At 40.2% G+C, this 17,349-nt stretch overlaps 2 protein-coding genes and 1 long non-coding RNA gene across 18 annotated transcripts; 1 reads left to right on the top strand and 2 right to left on the bottom strand.

The window, feature by feature from the left end:
• Positions 1–422: 422 nt before the first annotated feature.
• LOC111262794 (RNA-binding protein 1) lies at positions 423–3,905 on the bottom strand. Of its 11 annotated transcripts, XM_022837350.2 has the most exons (6): positions 3,429–3,767; positions 2,964–3,014; positions 2,719–2,867; positions 2,361–2,533; positions 1,625–2,165; positions 808–947 (listed from the first exon to the last, which is right to left on the bottom strand). In XM_022837350.2, exons 3-5 carry the CDS (start codon positions 2,830–2,832, stop codon positions 1,922–1,924), a joined length of 531 nt encoding a protein of 176 aa, XP_022693085.1. In that variant the 5' UTR covers positions 2,833–2,867; positions 2,964–3,014; positions 3,429–3,767; the 3' UTR covers positions 808–947; positions 1,625–1,921. The 11 variants fall into 11 exon arrangements, with proteins under 11 accessions (XP_022693092.1, XP_022693091.1, XP_022693084.1 ...); XM_022837357.2 differs by lacking the exons at positions 1,625–2,165; positions 2,964–3,014 and adding an exon at positions 423–599 and having other exon boundaries at positions 792–929; positions 3,429–3,738; XM_022837356.2 differs by lacking the exons at positions 1,625–2,165; positions 2,964–3,014 and adding an exon at positions 423–599 and having other exon boundaries at positions 792–947; positions 3,429–3,736.
• A 198-nt stretch (positions 3,906–4,103) lies between these two features.
• On the top strand, positions 4,104–10,315 carry LOC111262796 (uncharacterized). Of its 4 annotated transcripts, none has more exons than XR_002681859.2 (3): positions 4,139–4,221; positions 6,794–6,892; positions 9,909–10,315. It is a non-coding gene; the product is annotated as an uncharacterized LOC111262796 (long non-coding RNA). The 4 variants fall into 4 exon arrangements; XR_002681858.2 differs by having other exon boundaries at positions 4,150–4,221; positions 6,395–6,892; XR_015312046.1 differs by lacking the exon at positions 6,794–6,892 and having other exon boundaries at positions 4,104–4,221.
• An 873-nt stretch (positions 10,316–11,188) lies between these two features.
• LOC111262793 (uncharacterized) lies at positions 11,189–17,325 on the bottom strand. Of its 3 annotated transcripts, XM_022837346.2 has the most exons (7): positions 16,992–17,323; positions 16,028–16,135; positions 15,733–15,837; positions 12,687–12,780; positions 12,338–12,487; positions 11,831–11,971; positions 11,189–11,532 (listed from the first exon to the last, which is right to left on the bottom strand). In XM_022837346.2, exons 1-7 carry the CDS (start codon positions 17,072–17,074, stop codon positions 11,431–11,433), a joined length of 783 nt encoding a protein of 260 aa, XP_022693081.1. In that variant the 5' UTR covers positions 17,075–17,323; the 3' UTR covers positions 11,189–11,430. The 3 variants fall into 3 exon arrangements, with proteins under 3 accessions (XP_022693081.1, XP_022693078.1, XP_022693079.1); XM_022837343.2 differs by having other exon boundaries at positions 11,189–11,971; positions 16,992–17,325; XM_022837344.2 differs by having other exon boundaries at positions 11,189–11,971; positions 16,028–16,132; positions 16,992–17,325.
• Positions 17,326–17,349: the final 24 nt, after the last annotated feature.

Below are 17,349 nucleotides of genomic sequence, written 5' to 3'. Positions count from 1 at the left end.
GGTTTTATTTGACCTCGATCTGAGAGTGAACAAAATACGAGAATAGACTATCGGCAACGCCGAAATCAACTTACCGCATTAAGACTGCGATATGTTTCATGATTAGTTGAGCATTCACTAATATATCGCGTAGTAATTTCTGGTAAGGATTTATAAAAAATTTCCTGGGATTTTTGTTCAGAGTTCATCGGGGTTACGGACATCTACAGGTATGATACTGACGCCAGTAATATGACCTAACAAGAGCATATTACATATAGAAGTACAATTTGTTACTAAATGAAGTGAAGCTCGATCTAGTAGGGCACGTATTTTTTTATTTATATAAATGCTTAGTTTGATGAATTCGGGAGGTAATTCATCATTTTGATGAGGTCGCTCTGGCTAATGTATACTAGTAAAGCAGCAGAAAAAAACGGGGCTTGTTCGTTACAATGAAATTTATTTGAAGAAATTGATGTTTATCATTTAATTTAAAAGTGAAGCGCTTGCTAAGTAAGTTAAGGCATTGCCACAAATCAGGTTACGACATTTAGAAAGCCAGCTGTGTAGGTTTTCATTTTCGACGTTCAGCATCGTAACTGCTGTAGCTCGGTGATCTGCAATGAGACCCATGCAAAAAAAAAAAGCGTTCAGAACCTGATGTAATAGCACCTGCTAGCGCAAGGGTAGCGTAGCTTTGTTAGCACGCGATCTGAAACCGTATCAAGTAGTTCATGAATTATTATTTTGTCTAAATGCTATACGCGCTACGCTGTACGCGCTACGCTGTACGCGAATTTAAAGTTTACCTTCGGGTATCTCTACGGACCGACTTCGAACGACTTCTTGTATCCCGCCGTGGTGATCTCGACCGACTTCGGGAGTCCCTTCGTACCCTCCTATCGCGACCTCTCGATGAAGAGCGTGACCGAGATCGCGAATCCCGTCTGTCTTTTAGATTTTGCCTTTTGTTGGTATTAATGTACAATAAATTGGAGTTGACTTATCTAAACATTTCGATAATTCGCAATGATCGTGAAAGTATGTAACATACTTCAGTACAATTAATCTGATTCGTGTACGTCACTATCGATGAGAACAACTACGATATTAACAGTGGTCAGAAGTTACAGCAAAGAAAAAGCTATAACAATAATCGAAATCATCGTTGAGCTTGAGCTGCACCATATACCTCTACTACATAATAGAACTTACTGCTCTCAGATATTCTAGCGTAAGATTCTTCTTTATCAAGACAACGGACGATGAAGGTTTTCCTTCCCAAAGAAAAAAAACGATATTACAAGGATGTCAGCCCGTATAATGACCCATATAATTTATAACGCCCGTCACGTATTTTTACATAAATATTTTACGGCGTACAGATCTTGTTTTGTAAAATTTGCAATTCACTTAATTGGTTCTGCACATTACGAACCAACTTCGTATGTTCAAAGCAAAAACTTTCCAGGAAATACAATAGCTTAGACTATGCCGGGTAATAACTAATCAGCAAACGTCTACATGCGCGTAGAAAAATCGCAGAGACCGTATGGGGGTAATGGACATCAGCTGGTAAACCAATACAAAGTGGCGGAATATCTCTAACTTGCAAGCAGTCCTTTGAATTGTCGTCACCTACCACCACTGGTGTGGGCATCTACGAAGGCTCAACTTAACAGTTTGTTCGGGTAAATTGTAACCTGTTACGTCTCTTGAGCTCATCTTTCCTACTACTGCTGATTTTTACCGCGTCGCCTTTCTACGTCGACAATGTAGAATTGACGTAACTTTACTGTAGACATTGTCCTAAGCCCTAATGGCAAAGGGGCCCCGAAAATTCTACGTGGTAGTTATTGTGGTAGAGTTGACCCCTAAGCAGCGCTGACGCGTACAATTCGCCGTCCACAATTGAGGCGTTACAAGTGAGGTCGTCCCGTTATGTTTCAAGGTCTATCGACCGAAGTACACTGTCGAGCGGCACATTTAGACGAGTTGAACGAATTACGTCATGCATTGCACAAGTGATAAGGAGGAATGGCCAGAAGTTGCAGAAGAACGAGACTGAAGGACTCGAATAGGCTCGTGTTTTCGGAGAAGGTCGAGCGAGCTGTTGTTGTTGTTGTTGTTGTTGTTGTTGTTGTTGTTGTTGTTGTTGCTGCTGCTGTTGTTGTGTTGTTTTTCTGGTTTGGTTAAAAGGACAAAATGTAAGATTAGCATTGCTCGTTTGTCGAGTTCAACAAATTAGCTGTGCTAGAAACTAAATCGCCAACGTATTTATTGAACAGTAGATCGTTGAGCTACATGTTAGCCAATTGTGATTGTGCTGTTTCATTTATAGACGAAAATCTATGTCGTAGATGATAACAATTACTGACCTCCACCATGCTTTGCGATTCGTTCGCCTGCCATGTGACATCTCGACGCGGATGCTATGGCCGTTTAGTTCGCGGCCATCGCATCGTCTGACAGCTTCTTCAGCATCTTCCTCTCGGCTGAAGTGAACGAACGCGAATCCTGGAGGACGTCGAGCGACAAATATTCGCTCAATCTGGGTTAAAAGAGGATTTTAAAACGGAAGAATGAACAAAGATGCCTTACTTTTGTTTACCGTACCGAGTTAAAGTCGATAGTGAGCCACCTACATTGGCTGATCACAGAACACTTTTATAATCAGGCTGGCCAGAAATGCTGGACGATTAGACATAGTAACTGAGGAGGAGTTTTACCACTTACTGGTCCGTATTTATCAAACATCCTCTCAACATCTCGTTCCGTGGCTCCGTAACGCAGTCCGCCCACGTATACTTTTGCCCCTCCATCGTACCCTAACGAACCGCCACGACCCATTCGACCCTGTGTCAGTCACGCTATTTTTATAGCGGCTAAAAAGAAACTCGAAAATTTAAATTAACTTCGTAATTGCCCTGATATTTATTACTGAATATCATAATAAATTGGATAATATATTGGGTACTTACTATTGAATAAAATCGGTGCTTATCAAGCGACGCGTAACATATGTCACCAACCTAAAGTGTTAACCCAGTAATAATAAATTGAAGATCATCGAGTGAACCCACCGTTAGTCATCAGCGTCATTAACCCATTAAACCGTACAGATAAAGTATAGCATTAGCGAGACTTTTCTCCATTAACGTGAGCATAAAATTTCAAGCAGTGTTCTGTTTTTCCCATACGTACTTAGTAACCCGTCACTTCTTATCGGGTTCAAATAATGCAGCACACATTGGAGAATAAAAATTCTAATCAACTTTCACTTTATGGCACCACGGTGAAAAACTAGAACCGCACTACGGTAAGCCATGGGTATTCGACCATCGTTTTGTTCGGGTTTATTCCGAGGTCGTTTTGAAACAGTGCTTACACTTGTAGCACAACAGACAAATTATTTGAACAGTAAACATGCCCGTCTATAAGCTTACCGATGATGATTCCATTACGTTTGCACAAAGATAACTAGCTTGTGCTTAAATGACCTTGAATTTCTTTTGAGAATACTGTAAATGTGCTTGTTCATTCATTGTACAGATTAAACTTCTACCAGTTCGAGAGTAATATCAATACATACTTTTTATACACAACATTTGTTCTGCGTCTGCACACAATAAGATTTAAAATATAGAAAAAGTTGACACTCAGCGATCGAATACCAGTATGACCTCTCGAAGCTATCGGGGAGGGAAAATTGCTGATTCGTTATCTTCCTTCGCTCTCATTTGCCACTTGTATCTAGACATTGCACATGTTGCACAAGCACAGACCAATTACGTGTGCTAACTATTCAACATTTCCTACTTACCAGGGATGTTAAAGCAAAGGCGTAAGACTCGTGGCAACGTCGTTGCTGCCAGGATCCGAATGAAAATCTACATAATTGTTGTTGAAAGACAGCTGACAGGCGACTCGTACACGAATGGCACCAAAATTCGAAAATTGTTATCTTGCGAATTAACAACAGTTAGTGTAGTGCTTGTTATTGGATCATTTTCAGCTAAAACACGGTATCCAAGTGTTAGACTCAGAAATGTATGTTACTCGGAAGACCTCGTCCAAGTCGATTCGAAACCAGGATTCAGGATTAGCTGGAGTTTTTCTAGCACCAAATGTGAAGTGCACGTCCTGAAAACCTACGACCAAATAGTTAAGGACTTGAAGCAGCGAATCAATAAACTGGATTATTGATTGGCTAAGTCGTTTGCAATGGATTGAGACAAGGTTAGTAGAATTCTACAGAGGTTTGATGAGGGCCCTCATCAGTTGCTGTCAACGTCTAATCTGGAAACGTTTTACGAGCTCAAAAAGCATCTCAGTGTTTTAACTTGGTTAACTTTGACCGGATAACGTACCATTAAATTCATGAAAGCGGCTTCTTATAAATTGAGCCCTACACACATAACAGTTGTGAGTATCCTCAACCATAGATAATTACGTTGAAGCGCGTCTATGTTACCCTTATTGCTAGGTTCGATAACCTAGGTTATGGGCTATACAAAGTGCAGATAACAGAGCCCGTCTTGTCTTTCGAACGTCAACGCTCTCAGTTGGCATAGGAGTAACAGGTTAGAAGGAAACTTTTTTTTTTTTTTGATTTACGAATGGCGCCTCAAGGAGGGTAGTTCTACTCGTACGTCACAGAAATCAAACACTTACGTCTAAATTAGTTGGTGGCCAGGTATTTTTCGTTGCGGAATTTTATGTAGACCTAGTCGCAGCCATATTCGACGGTCATACACTTCGACGATTACACCGACGACGGTCTCGCTTTTTCTATCCAATGCGAGAGTTGGTCGAAAATAAACGGCAACAATCGATTTGTGTACTTAACGCCGTAATTATCTTTATTATAAGTGTTTAAATGTTATGCAAGTCGCAAATAGATAGTATGACTACTTGCCCATTAATATAAAAATATAATAGTCTAGTAAATAATATGAGTATCATATACAATATACACCTGTTAATTCATTAACCAGGTACAAATGCTACTAGTAAAGCCCGTGACGGCTTTTAATGGGCCGCCAAGGATAAAAAATAATGAACCAATAACATATTTCGATCACCTAACCTAACCTGGCTTGTCTTGCATGGGTACACAGCATGGCACGATTCTACGTAAGGTTGCACAATATAATAACATCAGAGTTCGCACAATTTTTTCGCGCTTAGGCTAAGCCACCTCTCGGCTGTCCAACTGATTCTTAGGTAGAGACATGACCCTCATGGCTATTAATCCTTCGGTTCAACGTTTCCGTCTTGTTTTCGGTTTGTAAGAGGTTTGTCGTTAGAAATATTTCCATTTAACATAACGAGCGACATGATCTTGACGAGAACTGCCACAAAACGCACCTATTTCATATTACTCATTAGAAATTTACATGGACAAACGAAACCCTATGATATAACGTCAGTGGTCTCACTGGGACTGGAAACTACAACGATATCATTGTCCTGAAGATATTTTCCTTAACAGATACTCCATCACAAAGTTAGCCACATAAATAACTATCTAGAAACTTATAAACAAGACCAACATATACATATAGATGCAATTAACTGTGATATGCTGTACATAGGGTCTATGCGCTGTTTGCACTGTGTGCTACATTTGATGTAACTCCTTTTTGTTTGTTTTGCCTTTCTCGCATACGCAGACGTCGACTGCATCTGCGCTATTCTAGTTAGCACAGCTTTACCATCCTCCGGCGTATAGTGGACTCTTATCTTTAAATGAGCAAGGGCTGCATGTAGAAATCCCGTGTAACCCGCCGGGATAGTAGCTTTGGTATGATTGTTTCGTATGTCCATGCGACGAGTAACCCCGACCTCCTCGATAGTAGCTAGGCTGGTAGCCATATCCGCTAAAGCTGCTTGAATAACCGCCGAAGTTCTCATAGACGGAGCCACGTTCTGTCCCGTGGCCGTAAGCAGAACTGTGTCCGTCCGATCCTCCGCCGCCGACGACATAAGGCACCCCAAAATTGTTTCCTCTATACCCATAGCCTCTGCTACCATATCCACCTCCGTAACCTCCATGTCCGCCTCGGCCTCCGAGGCCGACCACTGCCGTGAGCTTCAGCTTGGTGAGGCCACCGACAACAACGCCGCCCAGAAAAAGCTTCTTCTTCTTCTTCTTAAGAGTTTCCACCGAGCTCAGCAGTAACACGCATAAGACTATTACCGTGAAAAACTTCATTGTGATGAACGTCTTGTAGACGGGAGCGTAGGCACGAAAAAAATCGCAAAGCAAATTACGGCCGCCGCACAAGATAGGATGCAAAGTCAAGCTTCACTGGATTAGGGAATAGAACAGCCTTATCAAACAATCACAAAGTATCACAATATAGAACTTACAGGCTGAGTATTTGGTCTCCGTCTACTTTTTTTACAGAGCCACCACTACCTAGTTTATCTGGCGGTATTCCTGTGATAGGTCCCCGATCTACTGGCTAAGTGATGATTGTCTGGATTGTGTTAGCATATTTATAGTGGCGTAAAAGACAAGAGAAGGAAAAAAGAGGAGCGAAGTGGTTTCATTGCTGTGAACGGCACCGGCGACAACTACAACGACGACCATGGCTCTTATTTGTGGCGTATGTTTAGCCGTGTCAAACAACGCGCACGGAATGTGTCGAGGGATGGAAGGGCAAATTGGGGAATGGTGCCTGACGCGGACACTCCAGCACCAGCGGCTTGCTGGGAACCGCATCAGCATTCGCCCAAGAAAGTACTCTTTGCGTACGATCCTTACATACCAATGGTGCTTACAATGTGGCAGCGACTTTTTCAGCTCTTACAGATGCTGTTACGCCAACTGCTGTGGATGGTGGTGCCTGATGTGGTTGAGGAAGGCGACATCTCATGTCAGACATGATGAGCTGGGAGCAAGGTAAGCAAGCAGACGCATAGTGTTCACTGCTAGCGGTTTGTAAGCAGAAGGGGCTGAGCCAGCAGGGACAGCTAGATTCGCGGCGGAGGGGCCGAGTCTGGAGCCATTCGGTGTGGGGGCGACGTGTGGTACCCTTCGTCGTCGTTGTTGTCGAAGACGCGAAATATAGCTTGCCAGCTGACGAGTGATCAATACAGAGGCACACCCCGTCACATCGCATAACACTACACACAGCAGCTGAAACAGCGGCGGCAGTAGTTGCCGTTGAACGAACGTACACAACGCTGAGTCGGTCGGTTACTTTATCAGGTTGACTTCTTTGTCGATTGTGACTATGCCACAAGGGCGAACGCGGCACACACCTCGTAGGACGACCAAAACTGTCAATGAAACGACTAATTTTGTGACATCGAACGAGACAAACGACTGAAATGTGAGGTTGGCTAATACTCGTAATAGCTATCGCCTAGGTGCCAATGGCCGAATGGCCTAAAAACTTGTAATTAAACGAGGCACAATCATTATCGATTGAGCACGTGTTATAATATAGCCCTTTGTATTCTTGATGCACTATTTCGTTCGATACTTTGTTGGAATCCATATCAAATGACGGTATCCGTCTATAATTCGATTAAAAAGAGAATATGGATTTGTTAAAGAGGGATAGAGAAACAAGTTATAAGCGAATAGTTGTCTCATCTATAATGTGTCCGCCACTTAAAAACACCTTTTATTGCACAACGATTCGTCGAAGCTCGACTAGCGGTTTGCGGTTTTTGCGGTACGAGACATGCTTCTTGGCCGACCCCTAACCTACGTAATGCCTTATAAATTCGGAATCGCTTCGAACTTTACCACGCAAGCCTTAAGGCTCGCAGGTTTGGCCTGGTAGCCACGCAGTCCCCCTGAGACAATCTCAAATATTATTCAACAGAAACTGTGCTGCACTTTCCTCCTCATGGAGGCCACTTTTATATGGAAAATGATACGAATATTTATCCAATTAACGTCTGTAGTTGATATCAGATCTCTATCGAGCACGAGGATTGTCGCGCATTGCTGACGAAGCTAGAAGAGATTGTATTTGATTTATGGAAACGATGCAAGGCTACCAGGGCGAAGAAATCTTGCAATGGCAGTTGCTGCATTGTGATCAGCATTGTACAACTCGTGACAAGTGCAAATGAAACCCTAGTTATTACAATGGGTTTTATTTATAAATTTACTGAGGAAAAAAACGCATATTTGTATGGTACTATGTTTGACCCACCTCCGCTAATGGTTTTTTTAAAGGCGGTAAGCTAACGACAAGATGTCACTTACTTCCTGGCCCGTGTCACTGATTAGTTTTACTGCTATTGGATTAATTTTTCTGCACTAATATTATGTTCGATTGTTGTTATTCTTTTTCGTCTGCTACATTTGTTATAGGACGACTCTTATGTCTGCTTCCTCATTTTCAGTTCGTTCAAGTCACCCCGGTACGAACAACATATTCGCAACATACATACAAGAACATAAATATAATGTAAAGATGCTAAAAAAGAGAAACGCCCTCTAAATTAATAGAGCTGCTGGCTAATATTTAACGAATTAAGTATCGGCAAACTGAGAGACTGGCCGATTTTGTTAAAATACATGCAACTAATTAGTCCTTACACCGACGGAAATCACGTCTTTGTATCCTTAAGGACTTAGGTCCTACTTTATCGCATGAGCAATGTGGTCTTGCTTCCGAAGGGCCTGAACTGAACTCACATTTATGGTTATATGATTTAGCCCACCGTTTTCTGCCTCATGAAGACAATATCTGATAACTAATATTAAAGCTAGAGATGCCATTATCTCACAGTAGAACATAATTTATAATTTGTAAAAAATTTCGGTGAATACAACGCGGCCGCTATCCTGGGTAAGGTAGAAGCCTCTTTACATTTTGTGAGTCATACGACTGCATAATTTGTATAAATATATATATATATACATACATACATACACACAACAAGTACATTTGTTTGCAAACTGTCAAGAGACATCCCCTCCCCCCCCCTCCATTCAGTATAATATTCTTTATCAAGAAGTTATTGTCCTTGAAGCCTCGTGACTGGCTTGGCGACGAGCAGCACTAGCCAAAAAGCTTTCGCAGATATTTATAATTATAATAATATAAACCGCCATTATTTCGTAAAACATGCGGAATTTTTCACAGATTTTACGTGTAAATGGAGGTCCTTCTAAAAGATTTGCCCTGGCTCATATTGAGGTATAAAGATAAAAACGGGGAATAGGCGTCCATTATAACCGCCGCGTCGCTCATGGGTGCCACGTCAGATCTAAACGATCGAGCAACGCCAGCTCTATTCAATAAAATAGAATATGAAGACCACTGGCAGAAAACCCGCCAGCATAACTCTATGCAAAACTAATATATTATTGAACTACAAAAACATATCGATTATGGATTAAGTCAGGTAATCGCAGGTAAACCTCCTTCCGGAGCCATTGGCACTAAGTTGGAACAGCTTTTAGACAACCTAAATTGTTTTGTTTGTAATAACTTACCGTTGTTTATCTTGCAGATAAATAGTGAATTAAAGCAGAGAAAATTCGCCATGTACTGTCAACACAACGATCGTTTAAAATAAGGGATGCACACATTTACAAGCGTTTGCTTGTAATAGGTTCCTAGAAACGTTTGCCTTTTGTAATGGTTAGCATCATTGTGTTCCATTAGACTCGAAACGAGTTCCTCTTATAATTAGGATTGCCTATCGTACTGTCTGCCAATAATATGTGTACAGATCCGACAAAGCACACTTCGTTTATAGTGTGACACCCCACGAAGAACTCGAATCAGACCGTAGCAATCAAATGCTATCCATTTGCTATATTCTTAAGAAGCCGACTGAAACAGAGGAAACGTTTCAAAATCCGAGGTGACTGGTCCGATTTGGCGAGTTGCGTCGCATTAGCAGTGACTTCTTCTCTGTACTTAGAATACTTGTATCTATTATAGGTGTGACAATATTCAGCCATGGCGACAACAAACGCTTCCAATCAACTACATTTTGGTAAGACGATGAAGCTTTCAAAGGTGTCCACAGGCAGATGACTTTCGGACGGGTAAAATCAGAGTTGATTACATGACATGTCGACGAAAACTCCGGCTGGAGACTTTACGTTAAAGTCTCCAGCCGTGCATATCGATACGAAACAGGTCAGTGGTGTTTCCCATATACAAAATGAGAAGTCGCACATTGAGAAATATAACTAGTAATAACCACGTAGGTTTTTTTTGTCGCTCATCCGCCACGCAGAAGAAGGAGAGCCCGTCAGCGAAGCCAAACAATGGAACAGTGGAGACCCTAGTGGAAGCAAAAATAAATTATTGCCATTATGAAGGTCTTCATCCAAAAACAAAAACTGGCCCAATTTATTTAACCTCTCGAGGTGGTCGGAAAAAATCAGGTATATTCAGTCGAATTTGAAAGTGCTTATTTTGATGACACTAAAGTGTTGATTTTCGGATCTAAATAATGAGGTACCCATCTGCAACATCCATGACGCGTACTGATCGTTTTCATGTCCTGTTTTTAGTTAGCCTTTAGAGTGCTTTCAGGTTTTCTTGAAATGGTAATTTCCAGTGGCTATATTTACAACGCCCTTAGTTTGAATCTTTCCAGCATGGTAATAATCGTTACCAAGAGCTCACAGGAGATGACAGCATCAACTAAAGAGAACTAAACTTTCGCTCCTTTTGTAGTAGCAATTTCTTTTGGCCTACACTTGGACACGGATTACAACATTGAACATGAAACGCTCATGTTTCGCCTTCAGCACACTTCACGGGTTTTAACGTAACATATCGAAGGTCGAAAATCGCTGGCCCTATCGTTAGATCTAGTTTCTCAACTCCTACAGAGCCTACTATATCCAGAATTTTGAACAACCTTGCATAAAGGTTGTGAAGTACAATCTATACAATTGGTGTTGTATAGGTTTAGCTTAAAGACGGGAACTTTTACGCTTTTATGCGTGTTCGCTATTTTCTGCAAACGGACACTTACCATAAATTTAACAAAGACTATGTAGTCTTTTAAAATGTCGAGCATTCAGGTAGATAGGTAGTTGACTCTTATCATTCGCAATTCAAATCCCAAATATGGTCAGCATAAACTGCTTTGAATGATTTAAGCTCATAAATCCACCTATTTTTAACGTTACGAATAAATGTACTAAACAATGTAACCCAGCTACAGAGATTTCTGAGAAAAGTTAACTATTGGAGAAGGCATATTTATTTTACATCTCTACCAAGATGAGGTTTCTTTATAAAGGCACTTTTATTGATGTTCACCAAAAATACGGTATATACATACAAAATCCGTATTTAAGATGTTTTCCGTGCGTTGTCAAAAACTATTAAGACGGCAAAAAAAAAAATAAGTACTTTTACAACTCTGTAGTTTTTCACATATTGTACAATTATGTCAACTGTATTTATTCCTTAAAGCCATCTTTAATAACCTTGAAAGGATTTAAACAATCGAAGGTACACTTTGTGCGACAAGGCGTTTACGACGTTCAGTCTGCAACTTTTTCCGCCATTTTTCCTGGCGTCGTTCAGGTTCGTCGTATAGCTGAAACTCAGAAAAAACAGTAATTAGCTAAAAGCATATTAATTGAGCTCCTTTACATAATTTTAAGAACCGAATCTTGTAAGTGTAAAGAATTCCGCTTAATTCCGTGCACATATCTGCATCCTAATAATTCGTTTATAGAATAAATCACGCGTGGGGCTCAAAACTGTCATAAGTGTTAGAGCAGCACTTGCGATGCTTTGCAATACGCAAATGGATGATAGGTAGTTTTTTTTGCCAGAGTTGATGGCAGCCACTGATTAATGACGTCTTGATCGAATTTATCGGGAAAATGCACATTTTCATGAAGTAGAAGATCTGGCGTGTCCTTATAATCAGTAAGCTTCGGAGGTTTTTTGGCCTGTGCCGCTAGAAACTCTTCTAGTGAAGTAGTGCCGAACATCGCAGAGACGTGTGCGTCTCCGGCGCTGCCAATGCCCTGAAATGTCAGCAAAATTACAAAGTTACTATTGTTGTTCTCGATCATAACGAAATTGGCAATGTTTCATCTAATCTATTCGTAATACTCTATCCAATTGTTTAGCCTTTTGCTGCAGGCTATTTGCAGTTTATTAGAGATACATTTAATTGGTAGCGATTACTGTGGATGTCCGAATAATTTCGAAATTAACGTTGTTTGAAATTGTTACAATAAAGTTTCATAAGGAGGTTCTGAGTCAGCTATCACTCGATGGTTGTTGTCGTTGTTCGGCAAGCTGTGTTAATGAAAACTGGCCGTGAACAATCATAAACGAGGTCGTAGGATAAGAAATTTTCAGCGGGAAATTTCAAATTCGGCCCCAACCTCATCTGCTTTCGTCGGCTGCTGGCTTCGTTTGGAGAGAAAATTTTGCTGGCTGAAACCTGCGTTATTGATACTTTCGATAGCTCGTAAACGCTCTGCTTCATTTTGCACGGTCGGTAGTTCCACTACAAATGCGTCGCGAGAACACTCCTAGAAAATGTCAAACGAGTGAAAAGATTTGTTAAAAATCATGCTTCCTACCCATACCTGATCGATTAATCAAGTTTGTTACTTATTCATCTGAAGTCGTTCCCACCGACTTGTATCATTGCTTATCGCATATTTACCTCTATCAAATACCAGCAATCGGCTTAAAAAATCTTTTAATTGAGTCTCGTCTCGTATTTACCTTCATATCTATATACTCTCGGCGATCATCACGCTTTCTCGTGTCTCGCTTCCTCGAATCAGCGCTACCACTACTAGAACGGCTACGCCGCCTCCTAAAATTTACGCCATATGTAAACAATATACATATAATGGTTAAAAAGTGCACAATCTGTAAACCTGAATGTAATATAGTTACAATGTGGAACCTTTATTTTTGCCTTCAAGTCAAACGCAGTTCTTTCATTTCGGTGGCACGATAATCGCTTTTTAACACTTGCGAGCCGCTAATCACTAATAAGTTTAGCCGCAGCTATTTTCATTTTAATGTAACCTAGAGCTATCATTTCCTCACTACGTATCTATAACATTTGAGTGGCGCAAAAACCTAGTTCTCAGTAAACCCCTATAACTTTTTTTATCAGTACCGTGAACGGCAATACTTAACATACGCATCTGTAAGAAGTAACCAGACGCGCAGTCTATGTAACACATCTAATAACCACTATGGTTCTGACAAAATGAAGAGGTAAAAAAGGCATAAATACAGTGTTTGTGATGCAATCACAAAAAAAAAGCTCTATTTGTATTGTTTTACGTCCACTATCGCACAGCAGCAGCAGCAGCAATAGGGGGATTCGCCTAGACCTGGTTATGAACTGTCGGCAGTTTTTGGCCGTCAACAAATCGCTCCAATCATCGTTCAATACTCTAGCTGTATAGCTCGATTGAACAGCGACACATATAGCCGATGGCAAATATCGCCGGACGGTTAGTGATGTGATGATTGTAACGAAGACAATATTTACATGCTGTTTCTTACCTCCTCCCCCCCCCCCCCCATCCCAAGCTTCACCGTCGTTTGACTGCTGCTGCTTTTCTTGTTACCTTTTCTTTAACTTTTCGTTTCATCGCTTCGCGCTGTTTCCTTCATTCTTGTTCGCCTCCATTTTACTTCTCCTATACCACCTACTGGTAGCCGTACACGAAATAGGTTTCGTATTTATTCCTGCCCTCTCCCACCAACGCCTGTCCATTCTCATCGGCCGCAGCGTCCTTAACAGATTCTACAGGTTTGCTCGATGAATAATTAACGAATGATGACGTTCGCGTATTGACATTTTTGTCTATCTTTTGTCTGTACATCAGGCTACTTTCGACAACGGGTTTTTCCTGCTGTACAATTTCACCTTTCCTTCCCACGGCTTACGCTTCACGGTCTCCTGCGTCGTTGGTGTTCAAACTAGCTCTTAAAGATGGTATACTCACTAACATTTTCGTACAAGCCCTTATGCCTTGTTAGTCGATAAGTCAAAATAAGACAGGTTATAGAATAAGGTGCGAGTTGCATTGAAAACTGCCTGCCATTTGTTATTAGCCTCTTTTTTTTCTTTTTCTTCTTATCTATTAGCTTCTTTTTTCTGCTTTTTGGGCTAATTTTCGAATCTTAAGGAGCACAACTGATATCTAAACTATATCAAATTATATTCGATCACACAAACTAGATTCTGATTTTAGTTTCAGTCATCATCTCAGATGCATCTTCTGTGTATGTATATATATATATATATATATATATATATATATATATATGTCATGTAACAGTGATAACACTTTACGGTACCGATATTCATGAGACAAATGAGAAAAGAAGCTACTAAGAAAAAAACTTAATAGAAATAACAACAGAAGTTAGTAATGTTGTAAAATCAAAATATGCCAAATAATTCACTACTAATATTATCATTTATTTCACTGGTTATACCTTTGTTCTAGAACTGTGATTAATTCATAATTCGCATCGAGAAAATAGAACGTTACTTGAAACGTTTACGTAAATTCATAACGCCAACACTCACATCCAAGAATATAAATCAGGCTGTTGGCCTAAAAACCTGAAGATAGATCGCAGAAGAAGCGAAACAATGTTTTCGTTTGGCAAGATACTGTTCATATTACAAGCTTCGTGTTTGTCCTATCCAGTAATGTCCTGTAATGGCACAAACCATAACAATGTTGTACAGGAACTGTATGTTAACCGTGAATTAAGAGGCAAATGTAGGTTCATATGTATATAGTATAATATCATGTTTGCATAAGCGTATAGCAATGCAACACGAATTTTTCTAAGAAGAAAAGCGTTTCGAGCCCATCAAAGTTTTTTCCTTCAATTTTTCAGTCAATCAGGATAGTAATATGACGCAGGAGTCAACGCGTATGGTACAAAAAGAGAAACTTGCGAAATTTAATGAAACAAAAAGCGCAGACCTTGTTTTTATCTCTTTTCAAGGTCTGACAGAAGACACGATAAGCCGAACCCAAAGTCAGGCTTAAACGTTGACATAGTCTGGAAAGATTCTTACAAGACAAGTATATTTGATATGCTCAACACACGGAGGTTTTTGCGTTCATCGGCTTTTTTTTTTGATTTCAGAATATGACAGCCTGGGCTATATAGAAGCACGAACAAAAAAACATATCCGAGGACAATTCGAGCTTGCGTCAGCTATTTTGTTTACAATGCGGCGCTTATTGCATCATGAATGAATCAACTTCGCACGACATAGCGGTCGAGGAAAAAATATTCCAGTAAACTTATAAATATCACAGGCGACATTTTATGAACATAACATTGCATAGCTCTAAAACGTTTGTAACTAACGTATATAAGAAAGACTAGAGATCTCAAGATAAGACATACAGACAGCCTGCTCAAACGCATTAATATGCATCCGGACAAAGAGAAAGTTCTACCAAACCCTACAGTACCCTCAGCGGAGGTAGTCAGAAGAGGTTTGACATACGTAAGAGTTTTTTTTAAATTGACTCACAGCAGGAGACAAGTACTATCTCACATTTGTGCATCGTCGACGCGTTTCAAAACAACAAGTGCCCCAGTTTAACCTTTTATGGCATCCGCTTGTTACGTGCTTAACTTTTCATTTGCTCACTATATAAACAACAAGATAAAAATATTTATGACATACTAAAAATGCACGGCTTACGTGACCTAACAGGACACGAGAACAACAGAACCTTGAGGGACAACGAGAAGGCGATGCGCCTACCTTGGGGAGCGCGTGCGTCGTCGTTTTATGTCTCTCTTGTTAGATCGTTCTCGTCGATCCCTCGAGCCACTTCGTCGTTTTGATCTACTCCGACTGCGACGATTCCTATAATAAAAGGAAAACGCAGAAAATACTATTTGGATACTAATAAGTCTATAGCTTGGGTATATTGATACAGTACGTAAACAGCGCTACGAAGTTTGTATCCACCTGTTGTTTAGCAATACACAGAACAGGTGCCCATATGTATGTGCTGATGGCATTATATGAGCAACGTATGAAATTCATTACGTACTTTTCTCGTGAACGATCTCTCGATTTATTTCGCCGCCGTGAAGTCGAGCGAGACCTTCTGCGCCGACGTCGTTCCCGTGAGTCGTCGGAAGAGCTCGATGAGGAACTGCTGTGAATCAGTTAATAAAATATAACAATATCATCTGATTTACTTTTTTGATGTTACACAAAATAGTTAAGTCCACTAATAATACAGCTAAACATAAGCTCGTGAATTTCAAATCAGAAAAATAAAATGAAGATAAGTATTGAAGCAGGTGCTATATACACGCACGAATTATAGCATAGAGACTTCGGAAGATTTTTGTCATACACTACTATTAGCTTAAAACCCCAATACGGCTACCTCGTTTCATGCCGGAAACTAGTCGCCTGAGGCAGTGCTTAATGATAGTACCGAACGTAAAACGCAAAACATTTCTAGAGTAGCTTAACAGATGCGTTTCCCGTATAGAAACTCTCAGTTCTTTTTTGCTTCTACGATCACTGTTGTGCCTGAAAATTTTTGGCTATGTCCAATTGTTGTTGCTGAATAATAAAATTAATTACATCAATTGCACTAATGTATCATAAAATGTCGATTTTTTTAAGTTAATAACTGCTACTGCCATGGTCTCAAATAGAAGCCTTTATTGACAAAATTGAGACTAAGCATCTATGTGAAGCTTTAAAATTGGAACATAAAGCTCTTTATACATATTACTATTCAGAAACACGAGACTTCTAAATTTCAATCTTTGTTGTACCGTAAAAAGCTGGCTAAAAAGGCTTTTTGTAGCAAATTTAAACCCCATTATATTTCAGTCATAGCATATTCTCTAAACGCTTATAATAGGAATTCATTTGCTTTTACTGACATTTGCCATGAATGGAATAAGATGGAGTAGTTTTGGTAACGATGCTTAAAAGAACTAAGACTAAAAGACCGTAAGGTATTAGTTTTAATCTATCGAATGGAGACGGACCTTGCTGATGAAGAGCTAGAACTCCTGTAACGTTTCCTTCGGCAAGAGCGATGGTAGTCGTCCGAATCAGTTGAACGAGCCATTACTTTTTTTAGGAGAGATGAACATTTACGGCACGCAATACAGAACTTTATATAGTCACAATAGGTTCATGCTTTAAAATAGTTTTTTTTCATTCACGCACCCTTCATTCCGATCAAAAAGCTCGGGACTGATTTCGATTGTTACTCGGAATCTGTTTATCTATTTCCAAAGGACTTGTTACTCAGAATTTAGACTAGTAAGGACCGTCTTCGAAATCTAGCCGCTTTGTTTACAATGCAGTGAGGGCGACGGCTGAAGGAAAGGGAAACCACGA

The sequence above is a fragment of the Varroa jacobsoni genome, unplaced genomic scaffold, assembly GCF_002532875.2.
Source record: "Varroa jacobsoni isolate VJ856 unplaced genomic scaffold, vjacob_1.0 scaffold_701, whole genome shotgun sequence".
NCBI lineage: Eukaryota > Metazoa > Arthropoda > Arachnida > Mesostigmata > Varroidae > Varroa > Varroa jacobsoni.
The sequence above is the reverse complement of the archived record's forward strand: the minus strand, read 5'-3'. Positions and strand labels throughout refer to the sequence as shown.